At 44.3% G+C, this 21,982-nt stretch overlaps 1 protein-coding gene across 1 annotated transcript in view; it reads left to right on the plus strand.

The window, feature by feature from the left end:
- Nucleotides 1-2,196: 2,196 nt before the first annotated feature.
- The window catches only part of LOC311521995 (cytoplasmic dynein 1 heavy chain 1), a 70,134-nt gene continuing 50,348 nt past the window's right edge, over nt 2,197-21,982 (plus strand). The window contains exons 1-15 of the mRNA XM_084630785.1: nt 2,197-2,492; nt 7,167-7,254; nt 7,371-7,544; nt 7,802-8,057; nt 9,657-9,843; nt 10,046-10,317; nt 10,425-10,652; nt 11,722-12,798; nt 13,484-13,663; nt 16,374-16,523; nt 20,475-20,621; nt 20,807-20,947; nt 21,079-21,255; nt 21,385-21,495; nt 21,583-21,702. Of these exons, the coding sequence (XP_084486911.1) occupies nt 2,237-2,492; nt 7,167-7,254; nt 7,371-7,544; nt 7,802-8,057; nt 9,657-9,843; nt 10,046-10,317; nt 10,425-10,652; nt 11,722-12,798; nt 13,484-13,663; nt 16,374-16,523; nt 20,475-20,621; nt 20,807-20,947; nt 21,079-21,255; nt 21,385-21,495; nt 21,583-21,702 (3,564 nt within the window). The 5' untranslated portion in view covers nt 2,197-2,236. The remainder of the gene's footprint in view (nt 2,493-7,166; nt 7,255-7,370; nt 7,545-7,801; nt 8,058-9,656; nt 9,844-10,045; nt 10,318-10,424; nt 10,653-11,721; nt 12,799-13,483; nt 13,664-16,373; nt 16,524-20,474; nt 20,622-20,806; nt 20,948-21,078; nt 21,256-21,384; nt 21,496-21,582; nt 21,703-21,982) is intronic.

Here is a 21,982-nt window from a genome sequence, read left to right on the forward strand (position 1 = left end):
GAGAAGGCTCTTCCATCAACATAATTAAACAACACCCAACGAGCAGCGACAGCCATGTCACTGGGAGAAGCTCTCTGGCCATCATAATGTGCTGAGGAGGATGTTTTTTCACACCCCCGAGCAACATAAGTTTTCCTGACATAAGTGGTAGTGTTGACATGACCTAATTCAGAGATTGCCTGGTGGGGGATATACCACACACTTTGAAAAACTGTCAGTCCATGTGCATGGGGTTTTTTTAAGATTAATTTTTTTTTCTATAATATATACTCTAGTTCAAACAGAAATTATTTTTTGGGAAGTTCTATGGTCTGTGTTATACAGGAGATCAGACTAGATAATCAGTGTGATCCTTTCTGGCTTTACAATCTATGAATTGTTGAATAAAAGAGAATTAACTCTTGAGGTGTTGGACTCATTAAATTGTGCAAAGCCTATATCTAACAAAAGTGTTGTTTATTTAAATGGCCCAGTTAAAAACACAATTAGGACTAATCTGATGAGTGTAAAGTACATGTGGGAGTTCTAAACTGCGGTGTGGGACCAGGATGTGGATTTTACCATCTGATTGACTTGTACCTGCAGACTCCTATGCTGATGCAGATTACTGGAGTGGGGTCCAAGTCAGCCCACATCATGTCATTTAATTTGGTCATTAGCCTAGCTCTTTTCTAATCTAGTGAATATTCAGTATTTGTCATTTTTATATATTCATTTTATAAATTCTATTTTTACTGTCCCCTAATTTGGCTTTTTTTTTTTTTTTTTACATACGAAATTTTTTAACTGTTTTTTCCCCCCTCTCTGGAACAATTACATAAAGGGCCGTTCTGCCCTGTTACATCAGCATAAGGGAGAGTGGAATTTAGCCCAACCTGCCATGTGCTGCAATAGGATCAGAAGGGATGTACCTTTTTACCCACATGATACCCCGCTGAAGTCAATGGTCACAAGGTTCGCCCACATGGGCCTGATGGCAGGATACGACTCCCCCCCCCCCCCACTCGTGATTACCCTGGCAACTGCAGGTTACAGCGGCTTGGTTACTACTGTCAAGATCAAATAAAACTATAAACCTTAAAATGTAAACGGCAAGAGTTCCCATTCAAATCAGCAAGAACGGGCAGAGCCACCCAGCCTTACAAGACCCCCCCTCCCCCATCAGCTCGGCTGCAAATTCGAGTCTCCCGCCCACGATTAGGACCGGAATGAAAAAGGTGGCATTGCACTCGCGTGTTTTTCAGAAACATGCTACTTGCCTTAGGTGAGCAGGCGCACAGGCTGCGGCCAGGAGAGGTCTGCTCCATGCCTGGGGGTTCAGTCCCAGCCGCCACGCACAGTCCTGCGAACATCTGCCGTGCGGGCGCGCTTGGGAGTTACCGGGGCTCCCGGCACGTGCTCCCCTTCGCGCCCCCCACGGCCCGCGGCTGCCCAGCCATGCCCAGGGAGCCTGGCGCCCGGCCGCGGCTGGGAGGCTCTGTGACCGGGGCTGGTGCAGGGCAGACAGCAATAATAACACACACCGACCGAGACTGCAGTCACCCGGGGGGGGGGGGGGCTGCTTGGCCCGTCCTTTGACTTTTCTGAAGCAGAAACACCGCACTGGCCTGAGCAATGATCCCCTGCCCCTCCCCCGCTGCAGCGTCTGAGGAAACGCTTTCTAACGCAGTCGCGGGGCGAACGGCGGAGCCTGGAGCTTCGAGTCATTCCTCCCGCTAGCCGCGCGACCGGCCTTGCCCCCGTCCCGCCCCGCCCCGCCCAGTGAACTTCAGCTCCCAGACTGCCCTTGGAAGGCCGGATCTATCCCGGTGCATTATGGAACTTATAGTTTTCCCTCTTGACGTCGCGACGAGCGAGCGGGACGGTAGGAACTACATTCCCCAGCATGCATGTGGTCCGCACCGTCGCGGATCTGCCTGCCCAAGGCAAAGCGGGATTTGTCGCCTTTGTTGGCCGCCTTTCTCGTCGGGGGGGGTGACCTCAGTGAATGACAGTTCCAGGATGCTCTGGGTCGCAGAGTCGCCCCGCCCCCGTTCAAATGTGCATGCTGGGATTTGTAGTCATGCTCTTCGGCTCTGTCGCCCATCCGGGCTGTGCGGACTACACTTCCCAGGCCGCCCCGCGGCGGGGGCGGGAGCTGATTACTGGGCGGGGTGGTGGGTGCGGCCGGCTCAGTAGTACTAGGCGGCGGCTCAGCAGCCGAAGCAGGCTCTGAGTTGTGTCTGGCTGTCTCAGTATGTCGGACGCAGGCGGCGGCGGCGGCGAGGAGGGCGGCCTGGACGTGCCGGGCTCGGCGGTGCAGAATGTGGCCGACGTCTCGGTGCTGCAGAAGCACCTGCGCAAGCTGGTGCCGCTGCTGCTGGAGGACGGCGGCGAGGCCCCGGCCGCGCTAGAGGCGGCGATGGAGGAGAAGGGCGCCCTGGAGCAGATGCGCAAGTTCCTCTCCGACCCGCAGGTGCACACCGTGCTGGTGGAGCGCTCCACGCTCAAGGGTGAGAGCCGGGCCGGGCGCCGAGCCGCTGCGGTGGGGAGAGCCGGGCGGGGAGGTGGGGGGAGCCTCCCTCCGCTGCAGATGGCAGCTGTCAAGATGGCGGCAGCCGCCGCTTTGTGCGTTGCGGTGACTGTTCTTCCCCCACTTCGTGTGACTGGGCTGGGCGGGCCTCTGGCCTCCCCCCGTATACTCACCACGCGCACACGCACGGAGTGAGGGGTGGGTCTGTGATCCTCCTATATCCCCACCCCGTCCCCCACATGCACAGTGTGGTGCACCCTGTAACCCCCTCTTGGAAGAAGGGAGACCGCCCCCTCAACAGTTCCCGAACTGATTTCCCCCCCAGGGGTGGAACTGGCTCTCCCTGTAACCTCCTGTATTGGAATAGAGAGACGAGATGCTGTAACCCACCCAGCAACACCCCTGTCCATTCCCACAGGGAGGGAATGTACCATAGCCTTGGTCCTGAAAGCTAACCCAAAACTTCTATAGAGGGGCTACTAACGTGTCTATGCTGTGGGAAGAAAAAATAGCCAGAAACTGGTACTTCAGTTTTAAATTACGGAGCTTAAGAAATCAACACTGGTCTTTGAAAAAAGACATGTGTGGACACTGTGCATTTATTGTTTTGTCAAGTTTCTAGCTTGGCTTTGCAGCACTGGAGTGCTTGGAAGCCTTGAACTTGGATCTTCACAACAGCATCTGACTTTATTGCTGTGTTGGGCCACATGTCCCCATTCTCCCCCCCCCCCCCAAAAAAAAGAGTCTTTATAAACTAAGATGTAGATGCTGGCTGAAAGGTCTTATGTAAGTAAATATAACAGCCGTTGTACCTTAACATAGACTTCCCTGTTGGTACCTGACTTGAAAAGGTAAGGGCATGATGTTCGGATTTTTCTTTGGTCAATTTGAGAAGTATCAAAGGATCATTAGTTTCTATGTGGCTAGTTCATAGATGCAGGCAGAAGGAATCTCCCAGTAATTTCATTTGAAGGCCTGTACCTGCCACAGTGTTGCAAAGTACTGCAGTGCAGTAAAAACAGTGGGTATGAGCCAGTGCTGTTGAATGGCTTGGATTGTTATTTTATGGCCTAGCCCTAGAGGCAAGAATGCTTAGCAACCGAGATATATTAACACCAGTCACATTCAGTTAAAATGGAATCATTATTTCAAAACCTGGCTGGGTACTTTTCTATGTTAGGTATTTGCATTGTGTTTCTGCCTTCCCCTTTGTACAGCAACTAGTAACTTTTTTATGGGTGAATTGCTCCTTGACAGTTAGTTAGGTGATCTGGTATGTCTAGCCCCTGATCAAAGCTGTTTTGCAATAGTTTGGGTGGAGAAGTGGGGTGAGAGTGGGAAGTCAAAGTACTTAAACACACACACAAAATGAGCCAATTGTGCTCTAACTCCAGTTGCCCCATTTATGAGACAGCTAGTATGTCTACACTGTAATGAAATCTGCAGCACAGTACCAGAGCCCAAGTCATTTGGCTTGGGCTGCTGGACTAAACATGGCAATGTAAATGTTCATCTCCAGGAGGAGACCTGACTCTGGGACCCACGCCCTGCCCTCTAATGTCTACACTGCAATTTTTAGCCCCGTCAGCCCAAGCCCCACAAGTCTGAATCAGCTGATGGGCACCAGCCACAGCTGCTCAGTGAGTTATTTTATTGCAGTGTAGATGTACCCCTGGTGCACTTGGTCCCCAGTCTACCCCAGCATGTTCAAATATTGCAGGCACAGACTATTTTTACTGTACACATCATGTTACGTCTAAGAGAAAGTGCTCTGAGAACAGTCTGCGAACATTTTGGTATTACTCATTCCTTTCTGTGATGGATACATTTCCTCACTCCTGACAGGATAAATCTTTTTTGAGGATATTGCTCTACCTAAACATCACCCAACAAATGTGCCTTGGGCCAAATGTCAAAATTGTTTGGCCCTGCTCACCCTACCTCCATCCCCTAAAAAAACCAGATCTCTAACAGGTTTCAGAGTAACAGCCGTGTTAGTTTGTATTCGCAAAAAGAAAAGGAGTACTTGTGGCACCTTAGAGACTAACCAATTTATTTGAGCATGAGCTTTCGTGAGCTACAGCTCACTTCATCGGATGCATACCGTGGAAACTGCAGCAGACTTTATATATACACAGAGAATATGAAACAATACCTCCTCCCACCCCACTGTCCTGCTGGTAATAGCTTATCTAAAGTGATCATCAGGTTGGGCCATTTCCAGCACAAATCCAGGTTTTCTCACCCTCCACCCCCCCACACAAATTCACTCTCCTGCTGGTGATAGCCCATCCAAAGTGACAACTCTTTACACAATGTGCATGATAATCAAGTTGGGCCATTTCCTGCACAAATCCAGGTTCTCTCACCCCCCTCCCAAAAACCACAGGTCTTCTAACAGGTCTTCAGCAGGATTAGTTTTTCTTCACTAGCAGAAGAATCCCTTTAAGGAGGGTCGGAGGACTCAAATGGCAAGCTGTTCCTCTGGAGCTTTTTTTAATAATTGGAGCTTGATCCGTCTGATCTTTCACTTCAGGCTTGCAACAAGTCATGTTGTGCATGTGGGTGTTTGTGTGCATAAGTATTTTTGTGATAGCATTTGTGTTGTAAACGCCAAAAGTGAAATTTTTTTTGAGTTTGGATAGCATGTTTCTGAAATATATGGAATGTCTGGATCAGATATAGATTTGATCTTTTGGGGTCTGCAAAGGACTGTTGTTCCCTTCAGGTATGTCTGTACTGTAATTAGACTCCTGCACCTGGCCTGTGCCAGCTGACTGTGGCTAAGGGGCTACTTAGACATTCGGGCTCCAGCCTGTGATGTGGGAGGGTCCCAGAGCTCAGTCTGCCCAAGCCTGTCTGCACCACAATTAACAGCCTCTTCACTCAGGTACAGGGAGCTTCGGTGATTAATTGTAGTGTAGACATACCCTCAGATGCTTTCTTTGTATAGAGGAACCATACAAAGGTGCACCTCTATATGGGGAGAGTAGTTTTGCTAAAATTCTTAAATCTTGTTTTAAACACTTCATCAAAAAGGAATCTGTTCTACACTAATAGCCTAACTTTTAAAATACCACATTCTAGAAAAGGTTTTGTTAATATTTTTAAAACTGATCCACCTGACTTTTATGGACACTCTTGGTCAGCTTCAGCCGCTAAAAATTAATAGCCTGACCACTCATATGTTGAATTTTTAAAAGATGATTAAAAACATTCTGAAAAAGTGTGCTGGAAATATAGTACTGATGAGCTCACTAGAGCTATGATTCCTGTCAGCATCACCTGGGGTAAGAGAATTTACTTCTGTTGGAAGTCGTATTCTAATGTAAATACGCGGCTGGATTGTCAGAGCTTTTACACAGCTAATACGGTAGGAAGGAGGTTGAATACCTTTAAGTGCAATGGGTAGAGTTCTAGCACTCCTGCTTTGTTACAAAGTTAAAATGTTAAGTGTTGACTTTTCTACTCTGACTTGAAAATGTAAAGCACCCAGTGCTGACTACTATCAACTCTCAGGAGAAGAGCCAGACTTCAGATCACAAAGATTCACCAGTTAATCTTATCAAACATAAATTGTGTGCTGTTAAGTGGTTGGTTTCATCTGGACATCAGGGGCATCTACCACAATGGGCTACTATTAGTCCATGGGCTTTAGGTGCTACAGTAATACGAAATAAAACTCTGGTAGTTTATCTTTTGGAGGCATTGGGAGAACAGGAGAGTAATGCTCTTGTTCTTTTTCTAGCTTGGGCGTGTCTTCCTCAGATGGAGACAGCTTTGTGCTGCATTGCAGTGGTTTCACTGCAGAAGTGCCAGCATGCACAGCGATTACATCACCTTGTGACTCACTAGCTAAATTAGGGAAACAATCGTTTTCTCTTACATTTTGTACTTTTAATCTTCTCTTTTTGTTAGTATAATTTGAAGTCTTTGAAAAATATCAAGGCTAAGTTATGAAAAGGAATAAAACTGATGATCTTGTGGCATGTTCTTGCGGGTCTTTAAGCATACTGAAATGATAAAACTGTGTAGTTTTAAAAAGCCATAACTCAGGCTTTGTATTGTGGGGAAACTCTGCAAATCTATCTCTTGAAATCAGCATGTAAGGAGTTGGCTTATTATTTTGCTTTCGCTACAGCAATTCTTACAGGAAGCAGCCTAGAAAAAAGGGGAGCAGTAGTGATCCAGAAGTAACCAATTGCTTGTAATAAAGCCGTAAAAACCTCTGTCTTGAGGAGTCATGCGTTTCTGGGTTCTAAGTTATGGTTTAGTGCAAATGAAAATATACTTTGATATGTTCTGTCCAATTCTGCTGACAACAAATGAAATCATTGTTGGTATCATTTCAATTCAGTTGCCTTGGAAATGTTGATTAAAAATCAAATACTGATCGTACAATTCTCAAGCTAAGTAACAAGGCTTCACCAGTTTTCATCTTATCTGGTTATTATAGGTAGAATCTCAAACCCCTAAAAATAAAACTTGAGCTGTATGGCACACAGTACTCTGTGTAAAGTTTCAAACCTAGATGAGAGATGGGTACAAAAGAGCTCCTGCACGAATAGGTGTGAGGTAGATGGGGTGGAGAGGGGTGGGTTCATAGGCTTTCAAGTGTGTGTTAGAGGTTTTTAATATATCACTCTGTTTGCAGAGGATGTGGGTGATGAAGGAGAAGAGGACAAAGAGTTTATATCCTATAGCATTAATACTGACATTCATTATGGGCTAAAGTCAAACAGGTGAGTGCAGTCTGACATACATGTCCTAATCTTGTGTTATACTAGAGCTACTGTAATTTACTGTATTCTGGAATTAAATGTCTTATGGTTAACTCACTTTTTTCTTTGCTCTGCAGTTTGGCATTCATTAAGCGTACACCAGTGATCGATGCTGACAAACCAGTGTCCTCCCAACTGAGAGTGCTTACTCTTAGTGAAGATTCTCCTTATGAAACATTACATTCTTTCATTAGCAATGCTGTTGCTCCCTTTTTTAAGTCCTATATCAGAGAGTCTGGCAAAGCAGACAGGTAATTCTGTTAAATGCAAATAATAAAATGTCAGTACTAATGAAAAATGGATCAAAAAGATTGTGGGGTGGGGTAAATAGGACTTGAAACAATTGTAATAGGAAAATGATCTTGAAGCTAGGCTATTGCTTATGAGATTGTCACAAATTGGTGCTGCTTGTTGAGGATGTAGTTCAAGTTACATAAAATTACATGCACTTGTGTTCATATATGCCTGTTGGTCTCGCTTTTCATTTGGTAACGTTTTTTCCCCCCAGGGATGGTGATAAAATGGCTCCATCAGTTGAGAAGAAAATTGCAGAACTTGAAATGGGACTGCTGCACTTGCAGCAGAATATTGAAATTCCAGAGATCAGTTTGCCAATTCATCCAATTATTACTAATGTTGCCAAGCAATGTTATGAGCATGGAGAAAAGCCAAAGGTTACTGACTTCGGTGACAAGGTTGAGGACCCAACTTTTCTCAACCAGCTACAGTCTGGAGTTAATCGATGGATTAGAGAAATACAGAAGGTAAAATTGCAGAACCAAATATCAGACTACTCAGTAGAAACTCCTGCGTCATTCTTTAAGGGTGTGAAAGCCTCCTCTTTTGCTGCTGGCCCCTTAACCATATAGTAAAATCTTACTCCATGCAGGAAATTCTAAACACAGGGCCAGATTCTCAGCCAGCGTAAACTGAGCTACACCAGTGTACAGTTGAGAACCTGGCTGACGTTCTTTGCCTTCAAGTAAATAGTTACTAATAAAACACTGGCTAATTTTGTGTCTTACCATTGAGGTAGTAAAAAATGACTGGTGTAAGTGCCCTTGCTGGCCCAAGTGAGGATGAAGTGCAGATGCCCTGAACTGACATCCCTAATAAATATACTTAGGCATGAATTAATCAGTTTTATGCCCAACCCAGCCACTCTGTAGGCCTCCTCTGGGGTACTTAGTAAGGCCTTCACTTTCCAGCAAGGCCCCTTCTGGCAGTCCCCTCCTTTCTGGGGAAAAGCAGTAGGGCTTCCAGCATCTCTACTCGAGCTGTGTCTGTGCTATGGTGTGTTTTGCTTCTCCTCCCCTTCTGTTACAGGAGTAATGATGCACCACTCTTCCTCCAAAGGAGCCACCGACTCCCTTGCTTGAGTCGGCTCACTTCTCTGGGCAATAATATCTATCTTCCAAAGGGGAGTGGGAGTTTTTCAAGTTGTGGTGAAGATAAATTTTGAAGAGGCTACTATACAGTGACACTTAGTTAACTTGAAATATCTGTGTCAAGACTTGAATTTTTACTTCTGGAAATAATTTGTGGATGGATGCTATAATTGAGACAAACATAAGCAAAGCTGGCTGCTCTGTCCTTAATGTATTGCAAACTTATACCTTAAGATTTCATAGGATGCATGCATATCACTTGCTCCTACACACACAGGCATAATCTAAATAATGATGAAATATTGGCTTTTTACTTTTTCATGACCAAATTCTCAGTGTTCCTGCATGGGTACACTGAGGCAAAGGATGAGGCCACAGCTTCCTTCTTTCATTTTATTGCCAGCTCCTGCAATCATTGGATTCTGGGACTGATTTAGTACACCCAGCAGGTTCCCAACGAGCATGGCTTATGTTGGGGCTGTATTCAGTGCCCTTCTGCATAACTCAGTGACTGAAACCAAATGGAGATAGGGTACCAACTACACTTGTTTTTTAAAGCAACCACAACTCCTATGTCTAAATGAGTTCAGTCTATCCCGGGTAGATACGGGGTCACTTCCACTTGGCGTCAACAACAACAGCTTTGCACCTTCTCCAGTGTACCTCCCAGAAGCCTAAAGAAATACGTTTGCTCACCTGTGAAAACACTTTAATTTGGCTCTTCTTTTACCCTAGGAATATTTTTTAATTTGCACCTTTTGTGTACAGCTACTGCAGGCAACGTTCACTATTACAGTTGTTGGTGAATTGCTTGCAGTAGGCTCGTGTAGACTAGAACTTTCCATTTTGGCATGTTGAACTATTAAAATTGTGTGGAGGCAGTTAATTGTTGTAGGTAGGTTTGCACTTCTATTAATAAACAGTTACACAACAAAAGCATGTCACTTTCTTCAACATTTCATTTATGTCTTTAAGGTGACCAAACTGGATCGAGATCCTGCGTCAGGCACGGCTTTACAGGAAATTAGTTTCTGGCTGAACTTGGAACGTGCCCTGTACCGCATTCAGGAGAAGCGTGAAAGCCCAGAAGTCCTCCTGACACTAGATATCTTGAAACATGGCAAACGTTTTCATGCTACTGTCAGCTTTGACACAGACACAGGTAAGAAATTACAATGTGCTGTAGCTTCATGAGCAGTTTCTGTGGAAGTTTAGCTCTTGTGATATAGTTACACAAGTTAAACATCAATATCACAATCAAAAAGCTTCACCTTGTATGAAGTGAAAACTATTGTCTTTAAACTGGCCAGATGGAATTGACACAATGAGGTCAATTAAATTTAACTCTCTTGTATTGTATTTAGGTCTAAAACAGGCACTGGAAACTGTAAATGACTACAATCCACTGATGAAAGACTTTCCTTTGAATGACTTGTTGTCTGCTACTGAACTGGACAAAATAAGACAGGCACTTGTGGCAATATTCACCCACCTGAGAAAAATCAGAAATACGAAGTACCCCATTCAAAGGGCACTGCGTCTAGTGGAAGCCATTTCAAGAGACCTGAGTTCTCAGCTACTGAAAGTATTGGGAACCAGAAAACTGATGCATGTTGCTTATGAAGAGTTTGAAAAGGTACGTCTAGGATGTCAAATATGGTAATAGCTAACGTAACACACTGAATGCAACTATGAGAGCATGTCGTTTGAGAGTCAAACAAGTTTACGTTCTTAAATTTTCAGGTTATGGTTGCATGTTTTGAAGTCTTCCAAACTTGGGATGATGAATATGAGAAATTACAAGTGTTGCTGAGAGATATTGTGAAGAGAAAGAGAGAAGAGAATCTGAAGATGGTGTGGCGTATCAATCCTGCCCACAGGAAACTGCAGGCTCGTCTTGATCAAATGAGGAAGTTCAGGCGCCAGCATGAGCAGCTGAGAGCAGTGATTGTGAGAGTCTTAAGACCTCAGGTAGTGTTCCACTCCTTTCTAATTGGGGTAACTGCCTATACATCTGGTAAAGATATAGTAGTTTCCCATCTCTTGATGTAAGCCTACAAGCCAGTCATGGTAAAATGTATTAACTCACAAAAGCAAAATTACTTGTGTTCCCCTGCAAACAGCCGACTAAAGGAACCACAGGTGCAAAACATAACCAACAGAGTTTGGGTAGAACCCTTAGAAGCTTTCTAAATCCACCATGGAAAGGAATATACAATCACTCTCATAGCTGTGAGCTCCTCTGATGGATCTGAAGCAAGTTAAACAGTTACTTCAAAGTTTTGATATCTGTGACATAGCGGTAAAGACCCATTTTCAGCTACATTAGAAATGTACCAGTACCAATTCAATCTGTAACTGATCACTTTTGTATTCATGCAAACAGCAATGTTTTTTCTCTGTATAATCTCTCTTCAAAAGGAAAAAGAATCTGGGGATTTATTTTCAGGCCTTGAGGGCATGTTTTTAAATTGTCTTTAGTTTTCCAAAAGGAGCAGTCCTATTCAATTATTCAGTGTTTATACCCTGACAATAGTGAAAGATATGTAATCATTTTTCAGTTTGCTTACAGACATTAATGAGAAGAATGGTATTACATTCTTCCACGTTTTCTTAATAATAAGGCTAAAGTGTCCATACTTAAATCCATGAATAAAAGCACTCTAATGCTGGCCTGTTTTTCCATGTGATTGGAAAAAATGGATCCTGCATGCAATAACTTGCTTTAAGTTTGGATCGCTTGATTTTGAATCTGGCAAATAACTACAGCACAAGTTTGAAGTGGAGAATCTCTCATTATTGCTAAACAGCGTGCAGCAGAAGATATACTCTCCTCGTCTCATTTGCAGATTAATACCCAACAGAAACCAAATTAGCACCCTTAGGTTCCAAAGGGTTTAGTCAACTGTAAGTACAGTGCAAAAAGTAATTGCATGTGTCTTTTTACAATGTGTACATAAAATGCTTCACTCTGAACATGTGTGTGACAAAGAAACGGTTAGATCAGTGAGTCTTTACTAAACTCTGTGACTTTATGCAGGTCACTGCTGTTGCCCAGCAGAATCAAGGAGATGTACCTGAACCCCAGGATATGAAGGTAGCAGAAGTCCTTTTTGATGCTGCGGACGCTAATGCTATTGAAGAAGTGAATCTTGCTTATGAGAATGTTAAAGAAGTAGATGGCTTAGATGTTTCCAAAGAAGGTACAGAAGCCTGGGAGGCAGCAATGAAACGGTATGATGAAAGAATTGATAGGGTTGAAACAAGAATAACTGCTCGTCTACGAGACCAGCTTGGCACAGCAAAGAATGCAAATGAAATGTTTCGGATCTTCTCCAGATTCAATGCTTTGTTTGTCAGACCTCACATTCGGGGTGCTATTCGTGAATATCAAACACAATTGATCCAGCGTGTAAAAGATGATATTGAGTCTCTTCATGACAAATTCAAGGTACAATACCCACAAAGTCAGGCTTGCAAAATGAGTCATGTTCGCGACTTGCCTCCTGTTTCTGGGTCTATAATCTGGGCCAAACAGATTGATCGACAGCTCACAGCCTACATGAAGCGTGTTGAAGATGTGCTTGGCAAAGGTTGGGAGAATCATGTGGAAGGCCAGAAGCTGAAGCAGGATGGAGACAGCTTCCGTATGAAGCTCAACACTCAAGAAATATTTGACGATTGGGCAAGGAAGGTTCAGCAGCGCAACCTTGGTGTGTGTGGCCGTATCTTCACTATTGAAAGCACTCGTGTTAGAGGCCGAACTGGAAATGTCCTCAAACTAAAGGTCAACTTTCTCCCAGAAATAATTACACTCTCAAAAGAAGTCCGCAACCTTAAGTGGTTTGGATTTCGTGTTCCACTTGCAATTGTCAACAAAGCTCACCAAGCAAACCAGCTCTATCCTTTTGCTATTTCTCTGATTGAAAGTGTCCGTACATATGAACGGACCTGTGAGAAGGTGGAAGAGCGTAACACTATTTCTCTGCTGGTAGCTGGCCTAAAGAAGGAAGTGCAGGCTTTGATTGGAGAAGGTATTGCCCTGGTGTGGGAGTCATACAAACTTGACCCCTATGTACAACGCCTAGCAGAGACTGTCTTCAGCTTCCAAGAAAAGGTTTGTTCTACTGATTATGTTCTTTTTTCCAAGGGAGACTCTGCACATATCGGTGGCAGTTGAGTTTATCAGCAACAAAATATTTTAGTTTTGGATTGTATACTATTCAGGACAACAGGTGTCTTCCTCTTGGAAAATAATCTTACTGTATGCAACTATTGCTTAGATTCCACAATGTCTTATAGTATTGAAGAAGTCGCTGAATAGAAAAACAATTGACAAGATGTATGCTCTCAGATTATTACCTGGTAATGTAGCAAATGTTCTCTTTAGGGGGTGGTAGAGAAACCATATCTTACAAAAAATGCTAATTTCATGAAGTAGCTACTGAACCTTTTTAGTTAGTGATTATAACATGAACACGTGTTGTATTAATGCTTTATATTCTAGTATAGCATCAGCTACCTTTTTAAAAACCTGAATGCATGTTTCTCAGTATCTCCCTTTCAGATTAAGGGAATTAGCCAAATTTTTGTGCTAATTTAGTCAAATTCTGACTTCTCCATTATCAGGCAAGTTCCCAGAGTCTTCAGTAAGTTTCAGTGAATGAAAATGTAATGACTCTCCCCCCTCTCCCCTTTGCAAGAATGGATGTAGCTCTTTTTGTGAGAGAGGGATGTTTTATCACTTCCCTCAACATGGCAGACTGCTATCAGCAAAGTACTAAAATTAAATGTTCCCTTAGGTGGATGATCTGCTCATTATTGAAGAAAAAATAGACCTGGAAGTTCGATCCTTGGAAACCTGCATGTATGATCATAAGACTTTTTCAGAAATCTTGAACAGAGTTCAAAAAGCTGTGGATGACTTGAATCTTCATTCATATTCCAATCTGCCTATCTGGGTCAATAAGTTGGATATGGAGGTAGGTCTTTCACTCAAAGTGAACGTAGCCTTCAAAGGTGTTAGGTGGCAGAGTAATTTGTCACTAACAACGTGGTCTACCACTTTCAAGTGACCTAGAGTGAGAATTTCCAATCTATTTGCCAGTTGCTTGAATATCTCTACCAAATGCCATTTAGGACATCTGGCAGGCTCTTAGGCAGACAGATAAAAGTGCTTTGCTCCCAATGACTGGAATTAATGGATTCCAGGGGAGACTTGCTAGCCTTTTAGCTGACAGGATAATAGCTAAAGGCTTAATAGATGTTTGAATGTGCGTTGACCTGAATTTAATGGGTTAGTTTAATGGCTCGCCACTGATCGCATCGGACCAGAATATTTATAGATTCTTCTCCAATTCAGACTACAGAGTTCAAGAACTCAATGAGCTCTATAACAGGAGAGGATTCTCTGGGTGCTTGACAAGAAATAGTACACTGAGGACAATACCAAATTGATAAAACCTTTCTTGAAATGCAATGAAACTTATAACTGCAAAACAGTAAAAGAATTCCAAAACTCCTGGTGGTAACATTTCTGTTATAAGTACCTTAACCTAACATACTCTCACTCCTCCTTGAGGACACAGTAATAGGAGGTGAAGGACCATCCTCACTCCTGGCATGTCCGATTACGCGATGGTGCTGGCTTCCCCCATGGTTAGGAATGTTGAGTAGTTATACTATACTGCACAAGCTGACCTGATAACGTGATCGTCTATATAGTATAGGAGAACTGAATGAAATGAATCAATGAATCAAAGGAAGAGTTTTAGAATAGAGTCGACCAATGATGAGCTGCCAAAATCTTAACAACCGGTTCCCTATAAAAAGTTCTGATTTAAGGGATGTGCCCCAGTAGGTATTTTTTGTACCAACAGGGTTATCATACGTCCGTATTTTCCCAGCTGGCGATTTAAGAACCAAAAAGCCTGACCTGCCTGGGAAAATACGGATGTATGTTAACCCTGCCTAAATTTCTTGTTTAAAAAGATGGGCCTGAACTAGAAATGAGCTCCGTTTCACATGTGTGGGTTTCACACCCTGGGGTGTGCTAGGGTGACCAGATGTCCCGATTTTATAGGGACAATCCCGATTTTTGGGGTCTTTTTTCTTATATAGGCTCCTATTACCCCCCCCACCCCCATCCTGATTTTTTCACACTTGCTGTCTGGTCACCCTAGGATGTGCACATGTGTGGGTCCCAGCTGCTCCATGCCCCCCTCGCTGAAGCAGGTGTGCAGGGTTACTGCCCTGGGAACTGCAGGGCACCAGTGGACATGGGGCCAGCTGCAGACAGGGGCGTGGGGCATGGCTAGCTGGAGGCAGGGGGTGCGGGGGTGGCTGGAGACAGGGGCTGGCTGCGGGCAGGGTGGTGGGTACTCACGGGGAGAGCGGCTCGGAGCAGCCCGAGCAGCAGGACGCGGCCCGCCAGGCAGCAGTGGGAGCCCCAGGGCCAGGGGTCGGGGGAGCAGCAGCAACAGGGCTTGTGCTCAGGGCCAGGCAGCAGCCCACGTGGCTCCCGCAGCATAGTACCCCCAGCGGCCAGAAGAGGAATTACATCACTTCCCGGCCAGAGCCCATCAAAGCCTCAGCACTGCTCGCAGGGAAGCGGGTTAACAACCAATTCTAAAACAGCTTGAAAATTTAACAGCTGGTTCGCGTGAACCGGCTCCAGCTCACCACTGGAGTCGACTCCCGAAGAGCTATTTTACAAGGTATTTTATAGGATCCTAACCTATGTAACTTAGACCCAACCTACTATACCCAAATCTTTTATTACCGAACCCTAAGAATTTTATTGGTACCCTTCTCCTATAGCTTAGTGGATTATGACACTTATTTTCTAAATATATTAAGGATTATCTCATTCCCAAAACTGCCAACCTACGCTGTATTGATGTCCTCCAAGTTGTGGTGTACCCTGCAGTTACCAACCAGTTGTAGAAGCCGGATAAATCTGTGATGTGATGTGGATAGTTCCTCCCTTTGGTTCCCCAAAGTTCAGGGACCATTCTTATCTTTGCCAAAGGTTGCCAACTTCTATGCTGACATATTTATACCTGATTATACTTTTTGCTATGTAGCAGATCTTACCAGATCTTACAGATCGGTAGGCTTCTTGCATTTCAGCAAAACTTATTATTAGGGAACACATGCCTCAACATATCCTAAATTCCAAGGAATTAATACTGATAAAATAAAATGGATTAATTTCAGAAAAAGAAACCTATTAATTGATACTGCCGGCTGGATTAATAAAATATAATAGCTAGCAAAATAATCCTGTGTGCTACATATGGCAGAGTAAGGACAGGTTCTCCAATGTGCGTGAACATCAACACCTTAATACGGACGACAATAATCCTAATGCTAAAGTGAAGTCTCTTACTTAGGATAACATGGCAGTAAATCTGACACTTAGATCCCCTCCTAAAACATGGATTTTTTTTTAAATACTCTAAACAGTAATCTAGCATGTTGACTTAAACTTCCTTTGCTTTAAAAGTGTTCGTTTAATTTAAAAAAAAACCCACTCCTGTTCTAAAGTGTAAGGCTGAATTTCCATCCTTTAAAACTCCTGCTGTATCTGAAAGTTTCAGGGATTTCTTGACAATGCGGGAATCTTTTGGAGAGAACACATGATATAAGCGTCTTTGTATCTGTTTTCATTATGGCTTCTTCCTCCCTTAGATTGAACGAATACTAGGAGTTCGTCTACAGGCTGGGCTGAGAACTTGGACCCAAGTTCTTCTTGGACAAGCTGATGATAAAGCAGAAGTTGACATGGATACAGATGCACCTCAAGTCAGTCACAAGCCTGGTGGGGAGCCAAAGATCAAAGTAAGTTACATTTGACTGTTACTCATGCTTTTTGCTAAAATAAGACCGTCCAGAACCTTGAGTAGAAATAAAAATACTCTGATAGTACAAATTGCTATATAATGTAAGTTCTTCAGGTCATGGTCCTGATTTGTATTCCTCTGGGGGTTATATGCACGCGCCATGCGTGAGAAGCTGGAGATTTTGAAAGTAGTAGTGTCTCTTGGTCCACACATACGCCCTTGCTTCGCTGAAGTCAAGGGAACCTTTGGTAGCGAGGCAGTCCCCCTTTCTACATTAGACTTTCGTCCTTCAGGCCATGTTCCCGCCCATTTCCCTATGGCTCCTGTGGATCCCCCAGTTTGAATGCTGGTGCCCTCAAAACTGGGCTTTGATTTTTTGGCATTGGAGGACTTGGATGGAGTACAGGATCTGTCCTCCCATAACCAATATGACTACCCTAAGATTCCGCAGACTCAATGGCAGTACCCTCCCTTTCCCCAGCAACTGAACCATTGGTACCCTGCTCTTTGGGGCCCTCCATAGCAATGGATCTGCCTGGTCGGCCATCCTGGGCATTGTGGTGTCAGTATCTGCCTTTGTAACCTTCCCACTACGCTCGAGAGGAGTTCCCCCACCTCGCATCTTTGACGGTTATAGAGTAGGTATTCTGAACTAGTGTTGGAAGATGCTCCTCTTAGTCCAACTCTGACAGTACTGCTGGAACCAGAGCAGTTCCCTTTGTCATCTCCAGATGCTGTAGTGTCTTCATCTCCCTCTTCGTGCCCAGGTGACTACCATCAGTTCCAAGAGCAGGCAGTGACAGAGCAGGCCCGGCAGAAATGCTGGCGCTCTCCCCCAGCAGATAATGAGGGCAAGCGACTGGACATTTTGTGTCAGAAGGTATTCTTTTCTGCCAGCCTCCAATTTCACATCTCACTTCACTCAGTATGGCTTCAGGAATCTTCAGGTGGAGGGAGTCATGGCTGCATTCATCAGGTTTCCCAAGGGAAGTAAAGAACACCATAGAGGACTTCCCGTTCAATGGGTCTCATTTCTTGAGTCAGAAGACAGATGATTCCCTCCACTCCCTCAAAGACTCCAGAGCCGCTCTGCTGTCACTGGGTATCTATGCAACAGCAACCAAGTGCAAGTCTTACTCTGCCTAGAAGTGGACTCTCTCTCCTGCAAAGGGGAGTGATAGAACCTGTTCCTATGACCTATCAGGGTGCAGGGTTCTAGTCCACCTATTTTCTAGTCCCCAAGAGGGGCATGTGGAGGCGGATCTTAAACTTCAGTCGTCTCAACCACTTCATATGCAAGCCAAAGTTTCATATGGCCACCCTAGCAACCATCGTTCCTTTGTTAGAAAGAGGCATGTGGTTTACAGCTCTCGATATGCAGGATGCTTGCTTCCACATGGATATCCATCCTACCCACAGACATTTCCTGAGATTCAAGGTTCTACATTTTGGACTCGCCACTGCTTGACAAGTCTTCACCAAAGTTTTCTCGGGAGCGGTGGACCGCTGCCAAGGGGTCCTTATATTCCCTTGATTATTTGATTGTGCTGCTAGCAGCCAAAGGGGAGGGGCATTCCTTGACCTCCATGCTGTTTACACTCCATTCCTCCCTGGTGGTGAGTGTAAACATCAGAAAATCAGTTGGATCCCACACAGTTCCTAGAATTCATTGGGGCCTGTATCAATGCAATATTAGCACATGCCCACCTCCCAGAGCCCTACAAGAGCTGATTTCCACTGCAATTTCCAGTCCTCCAGTTCTGGCCAGGGTTATTTGTACATACGTTACTGCCTTAGCTTGTCTCCACTTTCGTTGCCTACAGCTGTGCCTCCAGAGGATCTATTTTCCCATGAACTACATCACGGACTTTCTACTGATAGTTCCCCAAGAGCTTCTCTCCTCCCTCTAGCGGTGGAATGATTCAGGTCAGGTCTGAACCGGAACATCATTCTTTCCGTCCTTCAAGCATGACAATGATCATAGATATGTTACTTGTCGGATTGGGTGCACACATGGGTGAGCACATGACTCAGGAGTTTTGGACTGCTCAGGAATACTGGATGCCCATCAACGTCCTAGAACTTTGGGCGATGCGGAGAGCATGTCGCACATTTCTCACATTTAATTCATTCCTGTCATGTTCTCCTCATGTCAGACAACACTATCCCTGTTTACTAAATCAACAAACAAGGGGGCATGAGGTCACCTATGTTTTGTACGGAGGCAGTTCATCTTTGGGATTGGTGCGTTGCTCACAAGATACTGTTGTCAGTAGCATACCTTCCCAGAACTCAAGCTAAGTGCCAACTCTCTCAGCAGGAAATTCATGATGGATCACGAATGGGAGCACCACAACACCGTGGTCACCAACATTTTTAACCGCTGTGGGATTCTGACCAGGGACCTCTTCATCTCCCACACCAACAGCAAATGCACCTAATATTCCTATGGGAGACTGGGGGGGCTCAGTGACCTTTCCCAAGGTGATGCCCTGGTCCTATGTAGGTCAGACCAGATCAATTATGCCTTTCCTCCCTAGAGCTTCTGCCACGTGTCCTACACAAGATCTAATGGGAGAGAATGACGGTCACTCTGATTACCCTGTTGTGGCCTTGCCAGTTCTGGTTTCCTTTCTTCTCCACATGTCAGCATATCCCCCTGCTTCAGTGGCCAGCTTTTCCAGAACTCCTCAAACGACACTGCTGCAGGACCCAGTATCCCAATCCAGAGACTCTTACCCATCCAAAAAACAAGCTTGGATGTGATCTTCACTAGAGCAGGAATGTTCATCAGCAGTACAAGATATCCTCTTGAATAGCAGAGAAGAGTCCACAATGCAGTCCTATAGGGACAAGTGGAAGTGTTTCACCTCATGGACCCAACAAGAGGGGTCTTGCTCCTGAAAATGTGGACATCTGTCTTCTTTTGGACTATCTTCTCTCCCTGAAGACATCAGGCCTCACGCTCAATTCCATCAAGGTGCACGTAACCACTGTCCGTGCCTTTCACCCTCCTGTGGAGGGGCATTCTCTTTACTCACCCTTGACTACCAGATTTTGGAAGGACCTCCAATGGACTTATTCTCCCCTTCAGTCCATTGCTTCCCCAATGGGACCTCAACCTTGTCCTCACAGTGTTGATGAAATTGCCCTTTGAACCTCTGGCCGCCACCTCTTTCTCTCTCCTCTCCATGAAGGTCACTTTCCTGGTAGCTATTACTTCTGGGTTGGAGAAGTGAGGGTCATGGTGACAGACCCCTCCCCCTTTACTATGTTCTATAAGGACAGTGTTTCCCTATGCTTGCACCCCAAGTTTCTGACAAAGATTGTATCCCATTTTCATCTCAACCAACCCATACACTTACCTGCTTTCTTTCTGAAACCTCACGCCTCCGTGGGGGAACTGTGCCGTCACTCCCTTAACGTCTGCTGCGCCCTGGCTTTCTGCCTTCAGAGGATGAGATGATTCAGGAAGTCTCCCTAGACATTTTATCACGATTGCAGAAAGGATTAAAGGGCAAGTGATCTCTGTTCAGCAGATTTCTAAGTCAGTTTTGGGGTGTATTACACTATCAGTTATCGGGGTTGTCCCCACCCCATGAGAGCTCAAGCATAGACTACAACTGCGCTTCACAATGTATCAGTTGTAGACATATGTAGGACGGTCAAGTGGACTTCGGCATGTACCTTCTCTTCCCATTACATCTTGGCGCAAGACTCTGCGACCGATGCCTCGCTTGGCATGGCAGTGCTCTCCACTCCATGGTTCCATCATCTTCCTCGCACCCTGCTTGTTGTTAACCCTCAGTGGAATACAATAGGGACTATCACTCAAAGAAGAAGAGGTTGCAGCCTTTGTCTAAAATGTATTTTGTGTTTCTTTAGCTGGCCCAGCAGGTTCTTGTTTAGCAAAATTGAAACTTCATGTGGTGTCTTTCTATGCCTGTAGAATGTTGTACATGAACTGAGGATAACCAACCAGGTGATCTATTTGAATCCACCAATTGAAGAATGCAGATATAAGCTCTATCAAGAAATGTTTTCCTGGAAAATGGTAATACTATCGCTACCCAGAATTCAAAGTCAAAGATACCAGGTAAGCATAATAAATGTATTTATAAATCTAATAAGATGGCTCTACCTAGAACTGTTGCATTGCAGTTGTATACAGATCATGTAATCTTTAATGGTTATGAAGGAGCAGTTTTTGAAAATGAGAACTGGCCATGTATTGTGAACTTGGTATATGCAACTTCACAATTTAATTGTGGGTCTTGTCAGGTGGGTGTACACTATGAGTTGTCTGAGGAAGAGAAGTTCTATCGGAACGCCTTAACACGGATGCCTGACGGTCCTGTAGCGCTGGAGGAGTCTTATTCGGCTGTTATGGGCATTGTGACAGAGGTCGAACAGTATGTTAAGGTAGGATATGAATTCTGATTTTCAGTTTGCAATTGTAGAATAACGCATTTGTTGGATTTAGAAGAGCGCTTCTATATCTTTAATCAAAGGTAACTCCCATCAATGTACTTATGTAACTTACTTACTAATAGGTATGGCTGCAGTACCAGTGCTTATGGGATATGCAAGCTGAAAACATATACAACCGTCTTGGAGAAGATTTAAATAAGTGGCAAGCCCTCTTGGTTCAGATAAGGAAGGCTAGAGGAACCTTTGACAATGCAGAAACCAGGAAGGAATTTGGACCTGTTATCATAGACTATGGGAAGGTAAGAACTTGAAACTTTCACGCATCTTGTAAAAGTAACCTGCAGAAATAAACTTCAGAATGGGCTTATAGAGGATAAAACGAGACTTCATAACTAATAGTAATACTCGGTAAACTTTCTTGATTGCAGGTACAATCTAAGGTGAACTTGAAATATGACTCTTGGCATAAGGAAGTACTCAGTAAATTTGGCCAAATGCTAGGTCAGAACATGACAGAGTTCCATTCACAAATTTCTAAGGTAAGAATAGTCCAAACAATGATTCCTTATTACAAAATCAACTTACTACATCCACCTTTAAAATACTGGGTTTTTTCCCTCTAACAGTCCCGTCAAGAGTTGGAGCAGCATTCAGTGGACACTGCTAGCACATCAGATGCAGTGACCTTCATCACATATGTACAATCCCTGAAACGTAAAATCAAGCAGTTTGAGAAACAAGTTGAGGTAAGTTGTCACTTTCTTACTAACATCTTGTTTCTGGAAATCCGTAAAAGCTTTTCTACAGGGAGGGGACAATTGATCATGACCAGTCTAAGCCTGCTAAGAGAAACCCTGCCTCTAATTTCCTGTCCTAGTAACTCTTCTAGATAAACACTTTCAAACCACGATTCTATAGTGAGCCTTACTGAGGTACTTTATACTTCTGAGGGTTCTTTAGGCTGATTTATTGCTGATTTCTCTTTAGACTTCTGGCTATCTGAATTTCGAATTGAACTTTAGAAAT

The sequence above is a fragment of the Lepidochelys olivacea genome, assembly GCF_965140295.1.
Source record: "Lepidochelys olivacea isolate rLepOli2 genome assembly, chromosome: 6".
Lineage (NCBI taxonomy): Eukaryota > Metazoa > Chordata > Testudines > Cheloniidae > Lepidochelys > Lepidochelys olivacea.